This window comes from Lepidochelys olivacea, assembly GCF_965140295.1.
Source record: "Lepidochelys olivacea isolate rLepOli2 genome assembly, chromosome: 8".
Taxonomy (NCBI): Eukaryota; Metazoa; Chordata; order Testudines; family Cheloniidae; genus Lepidochelys; species Lepidochelys olivacea.
Genome location: NC_140418.1, coordinates 104544500 through 104565721, shown reverse-complemented (window position 1 = coordinate 104565721; position 21222 = coordinate 104544500). Strand labels below are relative to the sequence as shown.

Sequence of the window (21222 nt, the reverse complement as noted above, 5' to 3'; positions counted from 1 at the left end):
CTGATATTTTGGTGACTTCTGCCAAGGAAAGCTTGTCAGATTTCCGGAGGCTGCCAGCTGCCATGTTTCTAGTTTGTCCTTTCATTTTAGTTGCAGTGGTGTTTGCCAGTTTCACTTGCAACTATATCATTATCATCTGGTTATAAATGCAAAGGAAGAACTTACTAAATTACTGGTAGCTCTTCTGGTAAACTTCAGGGCAAGTTTACACTACAAAATTAAGTCAACCTTAGTTAGGTCAACGTATAGCCGCTGCAGTAATTAAATCGCTTTTGCATGTCCACGCTACGCTTCTTGTGTTGGTGGTGTGTGTCCTCACTTGCAGCACTTGCATGATGCAGAGAGCAGTGCGCTGTGGGTTGCTATCCCACTGTGCAGCTTGCCACCATCTAGCACACTGTTTTGAGAAGGATTTGCAAAGTCTCATGGGGGCAAACGTGTCGCGCAGGGGTTACTGGGAACTTAGTTTAATGTCCCTTGATGCAGTTTTCTCCATCCCGTAATTTTATCTGTATTCCATAATGTTTTGCGCCACTTCTCAAAAGCCCTGCAAACCTGCATGTGTGCCATCTGTGTGAGAAGCATGGGTCCTGCACAGCTCTGCACTGTTGTGGTGAGCATTGTGAGCACAGTGTGCCCGATCCTGAAGTCTTTGCAAAACTACCAGATGAGCTGCAGGAAACATGATGATTCCTTGGAGGCTAGCTTGCTGTGGGACATAGAAAGAAACAACTCCAGGTTGTTGCTGGCATTCCCCTAGCAGCTACAGATGATGGAGCGCTGGTTCTGGGCCCGAGAAACAAGCACTGACTGATTGGATTGAATCATTATATAGGTATGGGATGATGAGCAGTGACTTCAGAACTTTTGAATGTGCAAGGCCACGTTGCTGGATATGTGTGCAGAGTTTGCCCCAGCCCTCCAACTCAGTGACACCAAAATGAGAGCTGCACTGACAGTGGAAAAGTAAGTGGTGATGGCTGTGTGGAAGCTTGCAACACCAAATTGCTACCAATCAGTTGGGATTCAGTTTGGAGTTCAGAAATCCACCATAGGAGTTACTATGATGCAAGTGTGCAGGGCCATTAATTGCGTCTTTCTAAGAAGGACTTGGACTCTGGGCAATGTGCAGGACATAATGCATGCTTCTGCAGCAACGAGGTTCCCAAACTTCAGTGGGGCAATCTAATAGATGGCATGCATATCCCTATTTTGGCACCAGACCACCTTTCCACAGAATATATCAACAGAAAGGGCTACTTTTCTATGATATTGTAAGTGCTGGTGGATCACCAAGGTCGTTTAACCGACATCAGCTTGGGATGGTCAGGGAAGGTGCATGATGCATGCATCTTTAAGAGTACAGGCCTGTTCAGAAAGCTGCAAGAAGTGACTTTCTTTCCAGACGAGAGGATTACCATTGGGGGTAATCTTAGGTGACCCACCCTACTCGTTACTCCCGTAGTTCATGAAACCATACATTGGCCACCTAGACAGCAGCAAGGAACACTTTCAACTATGCTCAGCAGGTGCAGAATGACAGTTGAATGTGCCTTTGGCCGTTGGAAAGGCCACTGGTGCTGTTGATATTAGACCTCAGTGGGGGAAAAAAACCCTAATGGTTAAAGCTGCCTGCTGTGTGCTTCAGAATATTTGTGAAGCAAAGGGAGAAAAGATTCTGCCAGGTTGGAGGGTTGAGGTGGAATGACTGCTCTGCTGATTTTGAGCAGCCCGATACCAGGGCTATAAGAAGAGCTCAATGAGGAGCTATATGGCTCCTGGAGGCTTTGAAAGACCATTTTAATCGTGAGCCACAGTAATGTGTAGCTGTAGTGTGTGCTGCCTGGCATTGTGGTTTTTTAAATTTAACTTTTTTTGCACCCCGATATGAACCTTGTAATGAGTGCTGTATGTGTCATCATATAACATTGCAAATGCACCTATTGCTTTTATATGTGAATGATATTAGCCCAGCCAGCATATGTTGTGAACTAATAAAATGACTTAAGTTTCCATAAATGGAATTTTATTCCAAACCCATGCAAACAGACATATTTATAACTGAATAAAACTTTATAAATACAGGGCAAAGAATCAAGGGGACAGACGGTCATTTCCGTTTCATAAATGCATACACTGATCTGTGAGAGACACGGTTGGTGTATGTGCGGCTATGATTGCCTGTGCTTTCACATGGGGTGGAGTGGTAGGGGAAGTGTAGCATCCTTGGATGCCACGTGGTGTGTGTGTGTGTGTGTGTGTGGAGGTTCCAGAATGCAGTTCTCTATGGGCTGCAGAGGGAGGCAAGCATGGGTCTGTTAAACTTGAAGGTTGACAAGTCTCCAGCAAGTCTGTTTGCCTCTTGAGAAGTGCTAGTATCTCCTTCTGCCCCTCTCTATCCTTTTCTGGTGCTCTGTTCTTCTCTGTTCATTCTGTCTGCCACAGCAATTCCCCAAGTCCTGTGCTCGATATCCGAAGCACCAGAGGCTTGCAGGATCTTTTGGAACATGTCATCCCATGTCCTCTTCCTTCTCCTAATCTGTCTGAACCGCTTGATTGGTGTGGATGGAGAGACCCTGAAGGCCACATTTCCAGCTACAAAAGATGCAATGCATAGAGGTACTATTGTGAGTGTATTCACAAGATAAATGGAAACTTGATATACCAAACTCTCACCCCTTGATCCACACAAGTTACAAACGCTATGTTAAGGGGCTTATTCCTTCACCCACTTACTTCCCTGATCCTTCTCGCATGAACAGAGAACAACAATACCCAGAAGTCCAAAGGTGCAAACAAGTCAATGTTTATTGGGGTGAACTTCCAGCAAGCATGATTCCAGTTTCCTTCCTTAGTGTCCCCCTTCCCCGCTCTGACACCACAGAGCCTTACCTGTGTCCTGTTCCCATTCCTGCCCTTAGCAAAACATGATTCCAATTTCCCCCTGCCCACACTTCCTGACTAACTGCAGACTATGTAGTAAAACTTGAGTTCTGCTTAGCTATACCTTAACCAATCATTTTCCTGAAATTTAACTAACCAATCCTAACATACTGTAACATGATTATTTAACCAATTATATCCCACCACCTTAATTAGTTTACACCCAGCCAAATTAATTATACAGCAGATAGAAACAATCACAGAACCAGACCAAGATTATACAGACAAACAATAGGGAAATGGGGACTACAGTGATAGAACAACAAAGAAATGAGGATTTCATATCCCAGCTATTGATAAGTGAGTTCTTGCCAGACAGGATGTTATCAAACTAAGTTTCCTTTTACATCTTTCTAGGCACTTCCCTTTCTCTGGAGGCGATAGGCATTATTAGGACAGGATTGTATACCTAACAGCCCAATAGCACCTTTTTTCAATGTGACTAGAGAAGGCCCTTACACCGGCAGACAGTGATTTTGATTTTCTTTTATACCTCTAGAACTAGCTAAGTGATAAGAATACCCCTAAATTCTTAGAGTATAGGCCTTTACAGACAGGCCTGAATATCTATATCCTAACAGCTACATTCTCACTTCTTCTTGGGATTCATCGAGCATGGCAGCAGTCCCAGCCATGGTGAATATGGCCCAGGGGAGGGGGGGTGAGTTGGGATAGTAAGGAGGGTAGCATATGTGGATAGGGCAATTGAATCGAATACTGGCTCAGTCTTGAGGGTAATGGAGGCTGAAAAGAACAGCTCCTGCATCCGTCCAGCTGCAGACCAGGTCAGTATGCTGCTAGCCTGTATGCTGCAATGGTGCCTGCTGAAGTAATTGCTGAGTGACATGTGAAGGTGTCTTACCGCGGTGGAAGAAATAAGGCAGCCCTCCCCAGAAACCTTCAGCAGAGGATTGCAGACTACCTCCAGGAAAGAGGAAGAGGAAAGTTTCCTCAGGATTGCTATGGAGGATTCATGGTACATCTCTGTACACACAAACTGTTCTGCAGGACCCCCTATGCCTAAGTTTACAGGGGAGTGAGAAGCAGATAGCAACTCTACCTCTAGTTGTTATTTCACTACTTCTTCTAGCATGATTAAAAAAGTAGATGAACAGATGTGTCTCTGCAATATCAAAGCAAACAGCATACTCATGGGAGGTTTCTTCCCTGGCATCATGCTCGCCCGTACTGCTGTGTAGGGACTGGCTCGGCTGCTATGGAGCCAAAACAATTCCTGGATCCCCTGGTCACCTGTCCCCCATAGTTGTCTTCATCCTCTTCCTTATCCAACTCCACCTCCTCGCTGTTCACTCTGGCGGTCTGTGACTCTGACTTCTCCGAAGTATCCATGGGGCTCTTGGGAATAGTGGTGGGGTCTCTGCTGAGGATGGCATGCAGCTCTTTGTAAAAGTGGCATGTCTACAGCTCTGCACTAGAGCAACTGGTACACCTGCTGCTGCTCCTTGGCTTTCACGTGGCACTGCTGTGGGTCCCTCTTGTAGCCCTTCTCCCCCAGGCCCCGAGCAATCTGCTCATAGATATTGATGTTTCTACAGCTGGATTGGTGCTGTGGCTGCACAACCTCTTCTTTCTGTAGACCCAGGAGATCCATCACTTCCTGTGTAATCCAGGCTGCAGCCTGTAGTCAGCATGGTCAGCTGGGCAGTTGCTAGGTGAGCTCTCCGTGCTGATCAAACAGGAAATGGAATTTCAAAAATTTGTGGGGATTTAGAGGGAAGGGGGTATATACCACTGTATTTGGCTGCTGGGAAGCAGAGTTCAAAATGGTGACCACCATGGTCAGGGTAGGGCATTGTGGGACACCTCCTGGAGGCCACTAAAGTAGACGTAAGTAACGAAGTGTCTACATTGACACTGTGTTGACCTAACTACTTCCACCTAAGCGCTATGCCTCTCATGGAGGTGGAGTTAAGTCGGCGTAGCAGGCAATTTAAATTGGCGGGAGCAACATTTTAGTGTAGACACTTAGAGTTAGGTCGACATAAGTTGCCTTATGTTGACGTAACATTGTAGTGTAGACCAGGTGTCAGAGAATTCGCCAGTCTTGAATTAAGCTCAAGAAGACTTCATAAGTGTGGTTTTAAAATTCTTGCCATGTATTGACAATCTTGTCTGGCTTGGGATGGGAAGTGTGTGGTTTCCAGATGGTTTATGTAGACAAAAACTGGCTGTCAAATAATTGGAATTCTGAGTTGGAAGGTGCATGCTCTTTTTTTTCTGCTGGGTTCTAGCCCCCGAAAGCTATGCCCAAATAAATTTGTTAGTCTCTAAGGTGCCACAAGGACTCCTCATTGTTTTTTCTTACTCACTTCCACCAAACCAGATAAAAATCAATTCTGCTTTCTTGTCATCAAGCTGATAAACAAATCACAGCCTAGATCTTCACAGGCCACTTTTTTTCTAAAAGTTTTCATCCTACCAATGTTCCCATGTTCTTCTCTGTCTATTCTATTGGTAAAAGCATATTTGAACTGTCCACTTACTCCTTTACTCCTTACTCCTTTTGTCCAATGCCTACCATGATGGACTGAAAGACTCCTGTGTATGCTCAACCTGTGGAGCTTGCTTTGGCTACTTTTACTGTCAACCCGAACTGAGCTAAGATTAATTTAGCTACCATTTATAGTACCAATATGTGCTGGACAACAATTTAGTATTGTTAAATTGGGGTCACACACTGTTATGATTTTACAGTCCATCCTGCACAGTGAAATCTTATTTTATAAAATTAAATACATTTTATTTTATAAAATTGGTTAGTATATCCTAATGGTCTGCTGCCCATCAGTAAATTATTGAAAGTCAAGATGGAAAAGCCTTATTAACACATCTACTTCCCCCACACCTAAGTTTGGTTCATCAATCACCTTTTTCTTTTTTTGTAGGCAGCATCATTTGAGAGAAGCAATGGAACAGCAGCTGGGCATGGATTTCTCTCCTCTTGCCCCTTTTTAGTCTTGAAGATATTTTTATGAACTAAATTCCAAAATGGACCTCCAGAAATTATTATTTTGAGACTATATGACAATGCTCCAAACTTAACAATACTTAGGAAGTTTCTTTGAGAAGCTCAGTTTCTAAAGAAGATTGAACTCTGCATCACTCCTAAGTCCATTATTATTTTATTCAAACCAAATATAGCTGTGCATTTTTATGCATTGTATTATTCACATGCCTCGGATCTATAACTGCCTAGGTTATTTTGGACTGAGATTTAAATCTCTGCTCAGTCAGGACAGTGTGTTCCAACTTTCAGTTGTTGAAACATGACCTTGGGTTTGCTCTTTATAATGTCTACTCGATGTATAATTAAACATGGAAATTTTTATAGCTCCTATAGCTTGGTATGTAACTAAAATTGTTGTTTGCCTATGTAAATTGGATTACTTAAATTGTCATTGGTTGTTTTATACTTCAGTTAAGAGCAGTATGTAAGGAAGTTTATATTATAAAAGAAATTGCATTACCAATTATACCCTTAAGTGGTTTGACTCCATTTAGGCATTCATTAGAATTTATATTGGCATAAATTAAGACCTGCATTTTACTCTGTTTTATTCATCCCTGTCGGATGTAATAGGGGAATTTACTGTTTGTAACTAGAATAAAAATACCTGGCAAATTAAAAATACTGTTGCAATTTTAAATGTTTACCAACTAATTTTAAAAACATTAAACATTTTTAAAAACATTACACTTTAGTAAACCTACCATATAGAAGGTTTCAGAGTAACAGCCGTGTTAGTCTGTATTCGCAAAAAGAAAAGGAGTAGCTCACGAAAGCTTATGCTCAAATAAATTGGTTAGTCTCTAAGGTGCCACAAGTACTCCTTTTCTTTTTACCATATAGAAGATACAGTATCAATCTCTTCACTTCTCATATCAAATTATATAATTTTCTTTCATCTCTATGTAAACTATTAAGTTTTTTTTAAAAACGGCAACGTTCTTTTATGATCAGTTTTCTGTGCTTGCCTGACTCCTTTAGTGATGCCACATTCTTGTCTTTGTTACAGCATAACAATCATGGAAGGTATTTTGATGTAATTAACATCTAAGTTATGGGCATCACTGAATGAATCTGGCAAGATGAGAAGTCTGGTTGAAAAATTTGTAAATGGAAATTTTAGCTTTTTGCATATTGTCTTATTTGTTGCAGTGTATTTATATAAAAACATATGTGCTTGGAGTTTTGGATGGTTGTGTTTTAGTAAGTCTAAATACACAGATCTTGAAAATCTGCAGCAACTGGAGAGGAAGTACAAAAAAAGAAGTATATGGAAGATAAATGAGGGTTTGATAATCTCTATGATCATAAATATAACTGCTTTCAACTTTGTCCAGCAAATGACATCAGGGTTCACCACATACATGGCACACTACAAGAAGGATGTGGAAAAATTGGAAAACCTCCAGTAGAGGGCAACAAAAATGATTAGGGGACTGGAACACATGACTTATGAGGAGAGGCTGAGGGAACTGGGATTGTTTAGTCTGCGGAAGAGAAGAATGAGGGGGGATTTGATAGCTGCTTTCAACTACCTGAAAGAGGGTTCCAAAGAGGATGGATCTCGACTGTTCTCAGTGGTAACGGATGACTGAATGAGGAGTAATGGTCTCAAGTTGCAGTGGGGGAGGTTTAGGTTGGATATTCGGAAAAACTTTTTCACTAGGAGGGTGGTGAAACACTGGAATGCGTTACCTAGGGAGGTGGTGGAATCTCCTTCCTTAGAAGTTTTTAAGGTCTCGCTCGACAAATCCCTGGCTGGGATGATTTATTTGGGGATTGGTCCTGCTTTGAGCAGGGGGTTGGACTAGATGACCTCCTGAGGTCCCTTCCGACCCTGATATTCTATGATCTGTGATGTGGTTTTTAGTGGAAGTTCAAAGATAATATTTTTGCAGAGGTTTTGCTTTGCAAGATTTACATATATGGCTTCCAGTGAAGGTGTTTTGTATAAGGTATCTTTTAAACTTTTCATATTTTTAGCACACAGGGTAATATATAAAATGGAAGACTGCATAACTGCTGTTTGTATTTTTAACTGGTCAAGAATGAATGTTCCAGCCATCTCAAACTGTATTGAACACCTACTTAGAATATTAATGTAGTGAAGGGATGAGGAATATAGGGTGGAAGTGGGGGAGGGGAAGAGTATATACAAAGGAAAAAATTTATTTTGTCAACCGATTGGTGGTGATTCAATCTCATTTCTTTTTATCAAGCCTTGTTTCTTCACACCATCAGTAAGCAGTTAACTGACTTTGAGTTTTAAAATATATACAAGGTTTAATATAATAGCTACCTCCCGTAGTTTTCGTTAAGAGTGTGTATATGATATTGACTTGAGACAAGGATCTGCGACTGGAAGATTAAATTTGTACTTTTCATATATAAGGTTCTTTTGCTCTTGGCTGTCTGGGATACTTTTCTCCTGGTTCCTAGAACTTACACAAGTAGCATACAAAAATTACTTATCTACTCTTTATTTCTTTTTTCCCCTCTGATTAAGAGATATTGGGACTGATAGCTGGTATAAATCAGCATGGCTCCATTGGATTTGCCACGATTTACAGCAGCTGAGCTTCTGATCCATATATTTAAACATTTTAAAAAAAGTTCATTTTCAGTTCTGTGGATGGTGGTCCCATTAGGGATGAAATCACTGTTTTGAGTTGTAATCTGTTTCTCTTCAACTTAACGTGGTTCTTAAAGAGCGTAGAAGTCTGTTAAACATTCATAAAATATCCAGACATCTTCTGTTGGAGCAGACACTTAGGCATATTCCTATAATCCTACAGAACACCAGGCAGTAAAAGAAGTGGGAGTTGATTCCTTGGATGTTCGACATCCATTTCCTTTCTTTCCCAATGTGTGCTCTGTATTGGACTGACTTCTACAAGTCTGTGGTTGGCTGATGGGATCTATTTAAAAGGGCTTGAGTATTTCTTGTCTCACTGCACAGAGGTGTTCCCTCCTAATTATTCTGAGAGACTATAGCAGATCTTTCCATCCTCTGTATATAGTTAACACATCCCAATCTGGGGCAAATTAAGCTTTCTGGCTATCTTATTATTGATTCCTCTTATTATAGAATTCTGAATTACAATTTTGCTATTCTTGCTTTGATTCATTGAAGAACTTTTTAGATGCCTAATATCACTTTTCTGATTCTTGAATGACAGCTGAACAAAATTACTATACTGACAGTCTTCTGAAAGCTTGTTCTATTGTTTACAAATCAACCCTGTCTGTCATAGGAGTTTGACTGACACAATGTGTACATAGATCTCAGTGATATTTTAAATTGGGTAGAATGCAGGTTAGTATTGTAAAAGTTAAAAGCACATTGTCTCTGAATGTTGCATTATGACATTTTTATAATCATATACTCAAATTCTTGATTGAAATAAACACAGACAAATCTAAATTATTTTTTTAAATGTCTGCAAATCTAGCATGCATGAATAGGGGTCTTTTTCCGTAGAATCTTTCAATAGCTGCATAATCTGTAGAGCCAGGGCCGGCTCCAGCGTTTTTACTGCCGCCGCTGAGGGCGGATCGCTACCCCAGAGCCCGATGTCCTACCACCCCTTTACATTTGCCGCCCCAGGCACCTGCTTGGTTTGCTGGTGCCTGGAGCCGGCCCTGTTTAGAGCAAGTTTCAATGCTTATGCATTAATGAAAAGTACACCTGAAAAATGTTCTGAACCTGTCTTGGTTTAACCCATAATAGGGAGCAATCTAAATTTTCCTGTTGGGATGGGAAACCCAATTTCCCCAAACGGGGCTTATTATGTAAGATCTAAAAAGGTTAAATATGTAGTCACTAGAGGAATTTAAGTTAAGAACGAGTTAAGAACAATTTTTATACATATCACGCACCTATTCAGTAAAAATGTCTCTTCAGATACATTCTTTAGACTTGCTACTGGTTATTTATGGCCCTTAGCTGGACTTTTTTTTATTTAGATGTTATGCCAGAACTTTTGGGGAGAAAACATTTGTATTAGCAAGAAGACCTTGGAGAAGACCTTATGGGATAATGGGAGCAATCCCTGGTGAATGTGTATATATATTTATAGTTCTCTTACTTAAGACAGTTCTCTGTTGCCTCATCTTTAATTTTTATCATTAATGCCTAATCATTAATTTTGCCTCATCTCTACAGTTTCCAGATATCTCCTTCCTTTTTCCACTCCATATAGATGTATCCTTGTTTTCTGGCAGTTCTGGGGGAAAATATGCAGGATGATAGGGTATATATTAAATATTTTATTTTATTGTTTCTGGGTACTCACATGGGCAAAAAAATGTCCAAATCTATACAAAAATATATTTTATTCATGCTAGTCTTAGTTAAAGAATTTCAAACTACTGACAACATTACTAAAATGTAACTCAGGCTTTGTCTTATTACAGTACCCCCCCCCAAAAAAAACCCCACAAAAAGCAAACAAACCCCAAAACCTGTAAAGATTACTTGACAAGAATTTATTTAAAGGCAAAATGATACCTATGTGGCCCTTTTTTTGCAGAAAAATAAGCTATTTTCTCTTGTATGGTCTTCTATATACTTTCCTGATCCAGAATGAGAAACATGCTAAATGTATTTATTTAACTTAGATCACTGATAAATACACAGTCAGATAACTGTCTATTTAGGTCAGTGATACTTGGATCTCAGTGGTTCAGGAGCCACATTAGCAATCAGTATTACTCAAAAGAGCCACTGTAGTGTGAATTCATTGTTTGATTTACTATAGTACTATATAGTCATATTTAAATAGTATGACTGGAAGAAATATTTTGTGTGTGTATAAAAATTATTCTCCCAGCAAAATGACTGACCAAGTATTTTATCAATTACAATTGGCTAATACCATAGTAAACACATCCTGATTGGTTAATAATTAATCAGTGTTTTAATATCATGTGCTGCAAAGAGCCGCAGGAGACGCATTAAAAAGCCATTTTTGACTCGTGAGCCTCAGTCTGAGTATCACTGGTTCTAGGTAACAGGTAGGTATTTTTTTGAGACTATATTAAGTAGAATCTGATAGTGTGAAAATGTTGATTATAGATAACTCTGCAGCTCCTAGGTAGGAGGAAAATTGCCATATGTGTTTTAGGAAATGAGTTCTCAGTACTTGTAGAGGAAGTGGTGAGAGTGAGAAGAGGGTGGAGCAGATCTAACTATGAAAACTTAATTTAAGAAAACTTCGAAGAACCTTATTTCTGTAAATTCCACAACCTTGCATCTGCTGTGAGACAAATTGGTAGGGTTTTACAGTAGATTCACTAAATTATACACAGGGTGGATTTGATTTAAATTGATCAAAATTGTGGGACTTAGTTTTTAGTTTGTGTGACATTATTTCTTCATGCTAGTTTTCCCCCTACTGTTACTCGCACCTTCTTGTCAACTGTTTGAAATGGGCCATCCTGATTATCACTACAAAAGATTTTTTTCTCCTGCTGATAATAGCCCACCTTAATTGATTTGTCTCATTAGAGTTGGTATGGTAACCCCCATCTTTTCATGTTCTGTGTGTGTATACCTATCTACCTACCTATTGTATTTTCCACTCCGTGCTTCTGATGAAGTGGGTTTTAGCCCACAAAAGCTTATGCCCAGATAAATTTTAGTCTCTAAGGTGCCACAAGTGCTCCTCGTTCTTTTTGTATAAGGTAAGTAACCTCTCCATCTCCAATGAGGGCAGGACAAAAAGAAATCTGCTTAATCTGCAGCAAGGGAGATGTAAATTAGATATTAGGAAAAGCTTTCTAACTATAAGAATAGATAAATTACCGAAAGAGAGTGTGTAATCCTCACCATTGGAGGTTTTTCAGAACGTCTTAGACAACACTTGTCAAGGATGGTCCTAGGTTTACTTGGTCTTGCCTCAGTTGTGGGGGATAGGTAGATGATCACTTCCATCCCTACATTTCTGTGATTAGTTTCTAGACAAATTGTCTGTTTTCTGAAACCTATTTAGTTCTTACAGACTTTTGTTTGTGTTTCCCTCCCCCAGGACATGGTAACAGAATCCACTCCATTACGCTGCAGAAAGCTCAGTAACCCTGACATCATTTCATCTACTGGGAAAACTAAACTCCATCGTCAGCTAAGTCAAGATGATTGCAAACTGCGGAGGGGTAGCCTGGCCAACTCTTTGTCCGGTAAGCTGCTTTGTACAGTACTCATCTGATAATTGATCGACTATCAAATGTACAGTATTTTGTAAGAGTACAAAACTGTCATAGGGTTGTTCAACATACCTTTTCTTTCAGTGAAACCAAGGAGTCATTAAGTATTGACATTCTGCTTGCTGCTGTGCAAAACACAAATGAGGATACACTCCCTGCTCAGAGGAGTTTAAAAAAACAAACAACCAAAACAAATAGAGTGGTTTATTTTGTATCAATGAGACAAATGACTCTTAAAATCTAAAATTATTTTCTCTTATTTAGAGAGGAAAATCATTTAATGCATAAGAATATGATCGTTTCAAATGCTAGGAATGACATGGAAGAAGATTCAGAGTTATGTGCAAGGAGGATACAAAAGGAAATATTAGGAGGGAGTCTAGGGTGGAGTGAGGAGGAGGAAAAGAGCAGAGATCTAGTGAATGATAATTAGAACCCCTTACTAGATGCCGAAAAAGCTACATTCCCACAGTTGAGGAACAAGGTTGTACTGGTTAAAAACGTAACCTGGTTTAGAATGGAAGTGAAGGCAGCTATGGAAAATTAGATTTAAAAAAAAAAAAAAGGAAAAAAGATGAAGGTGATAGTAATTAATGCAAATGAGAAGTTAGGAATTGTAGAAAATTGATCAGGGAAGCCAACAGGGACGCAGAGAAATCTGTAGCCTGTAAATTTAAGGACAATAAGAAAGAGCTTTTAAAATATATTAGGAACAAAAGAATCCTGACAATGGTGTTGGTTCATTACTATGTGGAAACTGTAGAATTATCAATAATAATGCAGAAAAAGTGGAAGTATTCATAAAGGAAATCTATTCTATCTTTGGGGAAAAAGCAGTTAATATAGTCTCATCCTATGGTGATAACATTCCTTCGATTCCACTAGTTATCGCTGGAGGATGTTAAAACAGCAGCTGTTAGTTAGACATTTTTAAATTAGTAGGTGCAGATAACTTCTATCCAAGAGTTGTAAAACAGCTTAGCTAAGAAGATGACTGGACCATGAATTTTGATTTTCAGTAAGTCATAGACTTTAAGGTCAGAACGGACCATCATGGTAGTCTAGTCTGACCTCCTGCACAGCGCAGGCCACGAAATTTCACCTACCCACTCCTGTAACAACCCCTTAACCTATGTCTGAGCTATTGAAGTCCTCAAATCGTGGTTTAAAGACTTCAGGGTGCAGAGAATCCTCCAGCAAGTGACCCGTGCTCCATGCTGCAGAGGAAGGCAAAAGACCCCCAGGGTGTCTGCCAGTCTGCCCTGGAGGAAAATTCCTTCCTGACCCCAGATATGGTGATCAGCTAAACCCTGAGTATGTGGGCAAGATTCACCAGCCAGACACCCAGGAAAGAATTCTCTGTAGTAACTCAGATCCCACCCCATCTAACATCCCATCACAGGCCATTGGGCATATTTACCACTAATAGTCAAAGGTCAATTAATTGCCAAAATTAGGCTATCCCATCATACCATCCCCTCCATAAACTTATCAAGCTTAGTCTTGAAGCCAGATATGTCTTTTGCCCCCACTGCTCCCCTTGGAAGGCTGTTCCAGAACTTCACTCCTCTGATGGTTAGAAACTTTCATCAAATTTCAAGTCTAAACTTCCTGATGGCCAGTTCCAAAAGACTGAAAGACAGGTGATGAACGAAGTATTTAGGAAGGAACAATCAGTTGCACACATACATAATGGGAAATGACTGCCTAGGAAGGAGTACTGCAGAAAGGGATCTGTGGGTCATAGTGGACCACAAGCTAAATATGAGTAAACAGTGAAACGCGGGGTGGGGGCGGGGGGGGAGAGAAGGCGAACATCATTCTGGGATGTATGAGCAGGAGTATTGTAAGCAAGACATGAAGTAATTCTTCTGCTCTACTCTGCTCTGATTAGGCCTCAATTGGAGTATTGTGTCCCGTTCTGGGTGCCACATTTCAGGAAGGATGTGGACAAATTGGAGAGAGTTCAGAGGAGAGTAACAAAAATGATTAAAAGAAAAGGAGTACTTGTAGCACCTTAGAGACTACAAATTTATTTGAGCATAAGCTTTCGTTAACTACATGCATCCTATGAAGTGAGCTCATGAAAGCTTATGCTCAAATTTGTAGTCTCTAAGGTGCCACAAATACTCCTTTTTGCGAATACAGACTAACATGGCTGCTACTCTGAAAAATGATTAAAGGTCTAGGAAACATGACCTCTGAGGGAAGATTGAAAAAATTGGGTTTGTTTAGTCTGGGAAAAAGAAGACTGAGAGGGGACATAACAGTTTTCAAGCATGTAAAAGGCTGTTACAAGGAGGAGGAAGCAAATTGTTTTTCTTAACCTCTGAGGCTAGGACAAGAAGCAGTGGGCTTAAATTGCAGCAAGGGAGGTTTAGGTTGGACATTAGGAAAAACTTCCTAAATGTCAGGGTGGTTAAGCACTGGAATAAATTGCCTGGGGAGGCTGTGGAATCTCCATCATTGGAGACTTTTAAGCACAGGTTAGACAAACATCTGTCAGGAATGGTCTAGATAATTAGTCCTGCCACAAGTGCAGAGTACTGGACTAGATGACCTCTCGAGGTCCCTTCCATTTCTGATTCTATGACATGCCAATTGTTAAAGGGTAAATGGGAAGACCCAGTTAATTATAGGCATGTGAGTTTTATAGGACTTTGTAGGGGAAGAGTTTGAAGCTTCAACTTCTGATGCAGAAGATGAAAGGAAGCAAGTTGGAGGGATTCAGAGAGGAGTGTGATCAGTTCCTACTTACCCATGCCTCAAACAATTTTCACTTCTAAAGCCCCCTTGGTAGCCACTGTTTCTCTCCTTTGCATATTCTATCATGCTGCCTCTTGTTCTTGGAATTAACTCTTTTCTGGTGTGCCAAATTACTTGCCTTTTTCCGTTTTAATTCTTCAAATGTATTCTGTCATTGAAGCCTTTCAATAATGATCTCTTACACATTTTCACAGCTATAAGTTTTCACTGTTTTCTGGGTATTACAAATTTGAACTCTCTTTTATATTTGAATTAAATTGTAACATCTTTGGCGAAGATCTTATAAATATATGTATAGCTGTCAGTGTATTTTCTGAGCTCAGCAAATATATTAATCAGTAAGAGATTGGATTTACAGAAAAATTCATGTGAATGGTTTAATTATAGTAAAAGAAATATTTTTGTATGAAATATTTAGCTAATCAGGTCTTTTTGCTGGTAAGGTTTTTAGAGTATTTTTTACATCCTTACAGTTGTGTTCTTTGGTGTATTATAGAAATTGTTTCCTTAAACACTGTTACCACTGCGTTTAATATTTTGTATGTATACATTGTGTATTAATTTTTTTTTCCTTTTGGCTGAAATTATTTTTCTTAAGAGCTGAAATTTTACTTTTTGCTATTCCCTTTAATCTATCATCAGTTGATGTAGTTTACTTTCTGCTGTAGAGCCAGAGAAGATGGATGGTCCAGTGACTAGAGCGGTAACCTGGAACTTGGGTGACGTGGATCCAATTCCCTTGTCTGCCCCAGGGTGCCTGGGCAAATCACCTAGTTCTTATTCTTCAGTTTCCATGTGTAATATGGGGTAATAATTATTTTTCCTCACTGGGGAAAGATGAATACATTAATGATTCTGAGGTGTTTGGATACTATGCTTGTATGGCCATATAAGTGCCTAAGATAAATAGGATCACAAGAACACACTTTTGATTTGAGTAGGCTATACATAAGTCACTGTCAGGTGTTGGCTGTTTTTTAATAATAGCAGTAGGCCAAGGGAGCGTGTATTTTTGCCAAAAAAAATCCAATATCCTACCCCAACAGTGCCATCACAAGGAATTTGGAGGCTACCTGGAAGAGAACCGAGGGGACCCCCTTTCCATTAATAATATTCTATTACCAATTTAATAGAAGTATGAAAATACTTTAATGACCTATAGAAATTCCCAACTAGTAGTTGACTGAGTCTACCTTCGAAGCTAAACAAATTTAAAAAAAAAAAAAAGCCTGTTGCATTTTACTTTTGTCAGTGGATAACTGCTGGAAAAATGTGTGTATTTTTCTTACCTTGTTTATGCTGAGTAATGGAGTGCTCTATTGATGAATTCTTCTATGTCATGTCCTTGAAGTCCAGTGTCTTGCAAATGTTACTTTCTATGGACAATGTAATCAGTCCTACTAAAGGTTCTTCAGCATGGTAGACTTCAAATAAGTTTTTATTGACTTAAGTTTTAAGAAACTTCTTTCTGCCGGTGCCGCAGATATTGGAGCTGTGAGAAACACCTGCAGAGCAATACACGTGTTTGGGTACAGCGTGGACAAACTGCTTCTGGAATTGAATTGAAGTGTCTCAAGTGCATTGGCAAAACACCAGAAAGACTCTGGAGTTATGTACCAGGTTATACCTGTCTGTATTCACAGTACAGCCATCAGAACTTGTCAGAGTTGATTTCAGGTTACTAAGCAATTTTTCTAACATGCTGGATGGAGAAAAGTTTGTTGAAATATGTTTCTCATATTACGCCGGAATCCAAACATGTTCACGTGTTCTCACAAAAATTTAAAAATGTTGTCCCAGCTTCATGAGAGCAGTGTCCATAGCAATATTGAAGAAGTCAAATTTAAATCTCTGTTCTGCATTGCCAGTGACTTGATCCTCTGCTTTGTAGCTTTGCAATTTACTGTAGACTTATGTTTCAGCTCGTTCTGCAGGTACTGACATTTTTAGCAATTAACACCTCTTCAAATCCATTTTCATGATAATTCTGTGTTTGTCCGAGTAACTTAAATTGATTTGCTGACTTCATCAAGTCCAAGCATTGAGCTCTATTTTTGCAATTTTAATTTTAAGCCGTAAACTTTTACAAGCCACAAGTGAGACTGAACTGAAATGAGGGGAGTTCATCTGCCAGTGATCTGGCTTTTGCATATATACCCCATTATCTTTGGTCATTTCTTTCAAATTCGGTAGTACTCTTCGCACACTCTGTCTGAAACTGCAAAACTTTGATATTTCCACTTTTGCTCTCTGCCAGGCACAAAAAATGCCTTTTTGTTCTTTTAAGTTAAATGAGCTTGCACCCTTGATGCAGTCCTCATGTTAGCTCCATTATCATATCCCTGTCCCTTGCAGTTATCCAATGTCATGTCATATGTCTGGGTAACTCTCTTAAAGTATCTCATCTGACAGAGCCTTTTTGGTAGTTTCCTCTACATTCAGAAATGATGGGAATTGCTCTTCAATCTTGACTTCTGTCTCTGTCATTTTGAGGTATGTTAATATCCGACACTTGTTCCTTGTGACTGATAGCAGATGTGCAATCCAAAATAATGGAGTAATACTTCATCTTGTTGATGTTGCTAATTGTATGTTATCTTTTGAAATAACTTCAAAATGATATTTTGTATTTCAGGGCTATGTATTGGTGTCTTTCTTCTTTAGTAAAGAACCATCTTGTGTTCCTTCATCACAGGCACAAATTTAGCCAGTAATTGAACTTGGCCTAAAAAGTTTCCATTTCCACTCTCATTAAGTTTTTCCATGGATCCACAAAATGCTAGGTTCTGGTAAGTTAAGAACAATGGCCACAATTATTTTAAGTACACGTTGCAAGTGTTGTCTTTTAGTTTTGAGGAATGATTGTGAATTCTGGTCAATTGCAGATTCAATTTTCGGTTATGGTTCCAACTCTCTCCTCTTTTCTGTATATCCGATTGAACATGGTTTTTCTCATGAGTTTCGAGAGGTTTGTGGTTATTGACTTCCTGAAAACCACCACCACCGAGAGACTATGCTGACCAACACCAAATAATTTGCAACAAAAGTAGAACGCTACATCCTCTTAACACTGGCTCATATATTCTGGTAGTTGAACATTTTTCAATTTTCTTATATTATTTTCTTCTATAAACCTGCTCCAATGTGACTTAGAAAACTTTTACTTTTAACTTGCAGTGATCCATGTTTCAGTATGGTTATTCTTGCTTTGTCATGGATGAATTTGGGCCATGTTGAAGGACCACTGACATTAAAAGGGGATACTGAAATTAGTGCAATGTCTTCTGAGTTGTGACTACTCCACTTGTTGAGATATAGCGGTGAACGATGAGACAATGTTCCTTGCTTCTTATTTTCTTCATGCCCCTCTAAGTTTATTTTTTCTTTTTTCCTTGATTTGTTTCCTGGACTAATTGTACATTTGAAGAGGTGCCAGGAGTCAAACCTCTCAAGTGCACCTTTGTCTCTTAATATGATCCTGTTTCTCTCTCGTCCTCTCTGATCTAGTGATCTTGACTGGGCTCTGGACCACTGCAATCCATCCCATAAATAATAAAAATCCTTATTGTGTTTTAGTCTTTGTAATCACTAAGCATTCATATGCACTGTGTTAAAGTTAAACAGCAGCACAACAAGTATCTGCAACTGCAAAGCAGAAATGCAAAAGTTCACCCTAAGCAGAGAATACCATCTCTAGGAAACAGAGTTAGGGGGCTTCGGTGGGGTTTCCCAACCAGACATGGCTAGGGAATGTACTGTCTCTGTAGGGACTGCATATGTCTAAGGAGTTCAACCGTGGTGTATCCTCCTACTCTGTTTACTTTGCATCTGCAATAGCACTGTGATTATGCAAATGGACATATGAAGTGCAATTATGGGATACTTGGCATACATTTAGTCTGCCCTGCATCAACTGAAATAGCCTAGAAACTACCGACTGGATCTTAGGCCCCCTTTGGATCTGAGGCCATCTACTGCCACAGGTTTCATAAGATGGGTTGCTACAGCACTGACAGAACCCCAAATTCCAACACATTTGTATTCAAGTAGAGATGTCTGAAGCTTCTAATCATTTGATGGAGGTAGAAAATTCGAGTCTAAACTGTAAGAGGTTGTGCTGTTGATTTAGACTCTTCCCTTTGAGTTGGTACTGAAACCATGTTCAAGCCTAGTATTTGGGGGGGCACTGAGCTGCTAGAGATGCAGTCTTATGTGGACATTCAAAGCCAAGGTACCGACCAGTTGCTGATGTTAAAGCAGAGTTGTTAGTCTGTCCTGTCCAAATTCCAGCTTGGGTAATTACACTGTGCTTACCAAAATTCCTGTTTGGAGCTGGATGAAAAATGTCCATGCAAATGATTTTCTGATAAAACATGTCTTTTTTGTAAAATGGGAATTTTCCATGGAAAAATTTTAGTTTTGCACAAAAAAATTGGTTTTTTCATTGTGAAAATTGAAATGACAGCTGCCCTCCGGGAAGGCCTCGTCAGTTGCACTTTTTACCTGTGAAATTGACGAAAGCTTTCATGGAGGGCTGCTGCAGCCCAGTGCCTTGACTCTCTGCTTATCAAGGTATGTCTGCATTACAGTGTAAGCCCAAGTTCAGATTCAGGCTTGAGCCCAAATTGCCCTTCCAGCTACACACACATCTCTTGGATTTGGGCTTGGAGCTGGAGTCCTAGGATTTTCTGTGGGTAGAAGGTTCGAGCCTGAGTGAAGCTGGGACCCAGGGTTCAATCCCTATTGCTTTGCAGTGTAGATGCAGTTCCACTTGACCTGGGTCCTGAGAGTTCACCAAAGGTATCCCATGATCCTATGGGCCAACTTCCTTTTTCCTTTCTATCCCAAGAATCTCCATTTGACTCAAGTGAAAATGAAAGCCACCCCCTTTGGTCATACAGCAGACACTGAGTGAGTCAGTGTTAACTCTTTCTTTGTCTTCTGACTACTGAGCTGCAAACACAGCATCAGAGAGCCTTCTGTGTTTGCAGTACTGACCAACCAGAAAAAGTTTTTTATTAAGTGTGCTGCATCATGGTCACGGGAGCACAGCCAGATTAATCTCTGATGTGAGGTCAGCAAAACTGTGGACTTGAGTAGGATTACCAGAAATACTATGCATATCAGCAAATAGTGAAGAAGCTGGCAGCTTTGCAAATTTACCACACTGGTGACCTGTCTGGGGAAGCAAATTAAGTGGCTCAAGAGTGAGTGTCGGAGGACCAAGAACCAGAACTGACCTCGTGCAACTCACCAACACCGTGCCTGTTTTATGTGGAGTTTTACCAGATGCTGGGCACTGCACCCAGGATAGAGCCACCTGTGGAGCACGATGACCTGTTCAGCCGGGATGGTGCCCTGATGAACCCAGAATCCAGCATGCAGACTTATGGAAGACAGCAGCAGGTGCCGAGCTAGTAGCCTGAAGTCCCTCTGTTGCTGAAACCGACCGCAGAGCAGGCTTTGGAACAGGATCAGCAGCAAATTCTGTTTGATGCACCCGAGGAACATCCTGCTGCGGAGTATGCAGCAGACACCGAGGGGACAGAAGTCACCCTTGAGCCCGGTAAGTTTCTAGCTCCATGTTAATGGAATAATGGGAGGAATTTCCACTCTATGAACTAATGCAAAATTTATGAGAACCCCTGGCTAGCAGCATGTATCCGCTAAAGCTGGATTGTATCCCAGTGACTTGGTGTCCACCCTCCTCTTTCTCCCCACTACGTGGAGTTCGAAATGGTGACTGGGAAATGCCAACAGTAAAGTACACCTTTTAAAGAGTATTTTTACTGGAAAGGCACTTTTTTTTTTGCTAGGGTAATTCCTGTTTCTTAAAAATATTACACTGCTGTATCTTTAAATTTGCTGCTCTGTAATCACTCAAAGGTCTGTGGAGCTTGAAACCGTGAACGTACGTGTGTGTGTGTTCGGGAAAATGTTTTCGGTTTCCAAATTTAGTCCATTTCAGTTAGAGTCCATAGAATAGGGGATAAAATCATTTGTCCCAAGTACGAGTGGGGTGGGGAGGAGGAAGGCTGTGGAGTTTTGTGTATTTGCATTCAACTGTAACAGGATAAGCCATGTGGAAGCTAACACAGCAATCCTGTTGATTCCTTCATGAATTCTGACCCAATCCTGTGTGCTGATAGCTGCAAACTTTTCCTGAAGCAAGAACTGCAGATGGGTAGTCATGTTGCGAGGAAGGGCATATTTTCCAGGGCCACATCGGTAGCTGACCATCAGTAGCCCTCTACTCACAAATATGCTGTTTAGTCACTGTA

General features: G+C 40.2%; 1 protein-coding gene across 3 annotated transcripts in view; it reads left to right on the top strand.

The window, feature by feature from the left end:
- Window positions 1-21222, top strand: part of MAST2 (microtubule associated serine/threonine kinase 2) — a 402444-nt gene that overhangs the window by 17256 nt on the left and 363966 nt on the right. For all 3 annotated transcript variants that reach the window (XM_084637854.1, XM_084637856.1, XM_084637855.1), the window contains exon 2: window positions 12001-12148. In XM_084637854.1, coding sequence (XP_084493980.1) covers window positions 12001-12148 — 148 coding nt within the window. The remainder of the gene's footprint in view (window positions 1-12000; window positions 12149-21222) is intronic.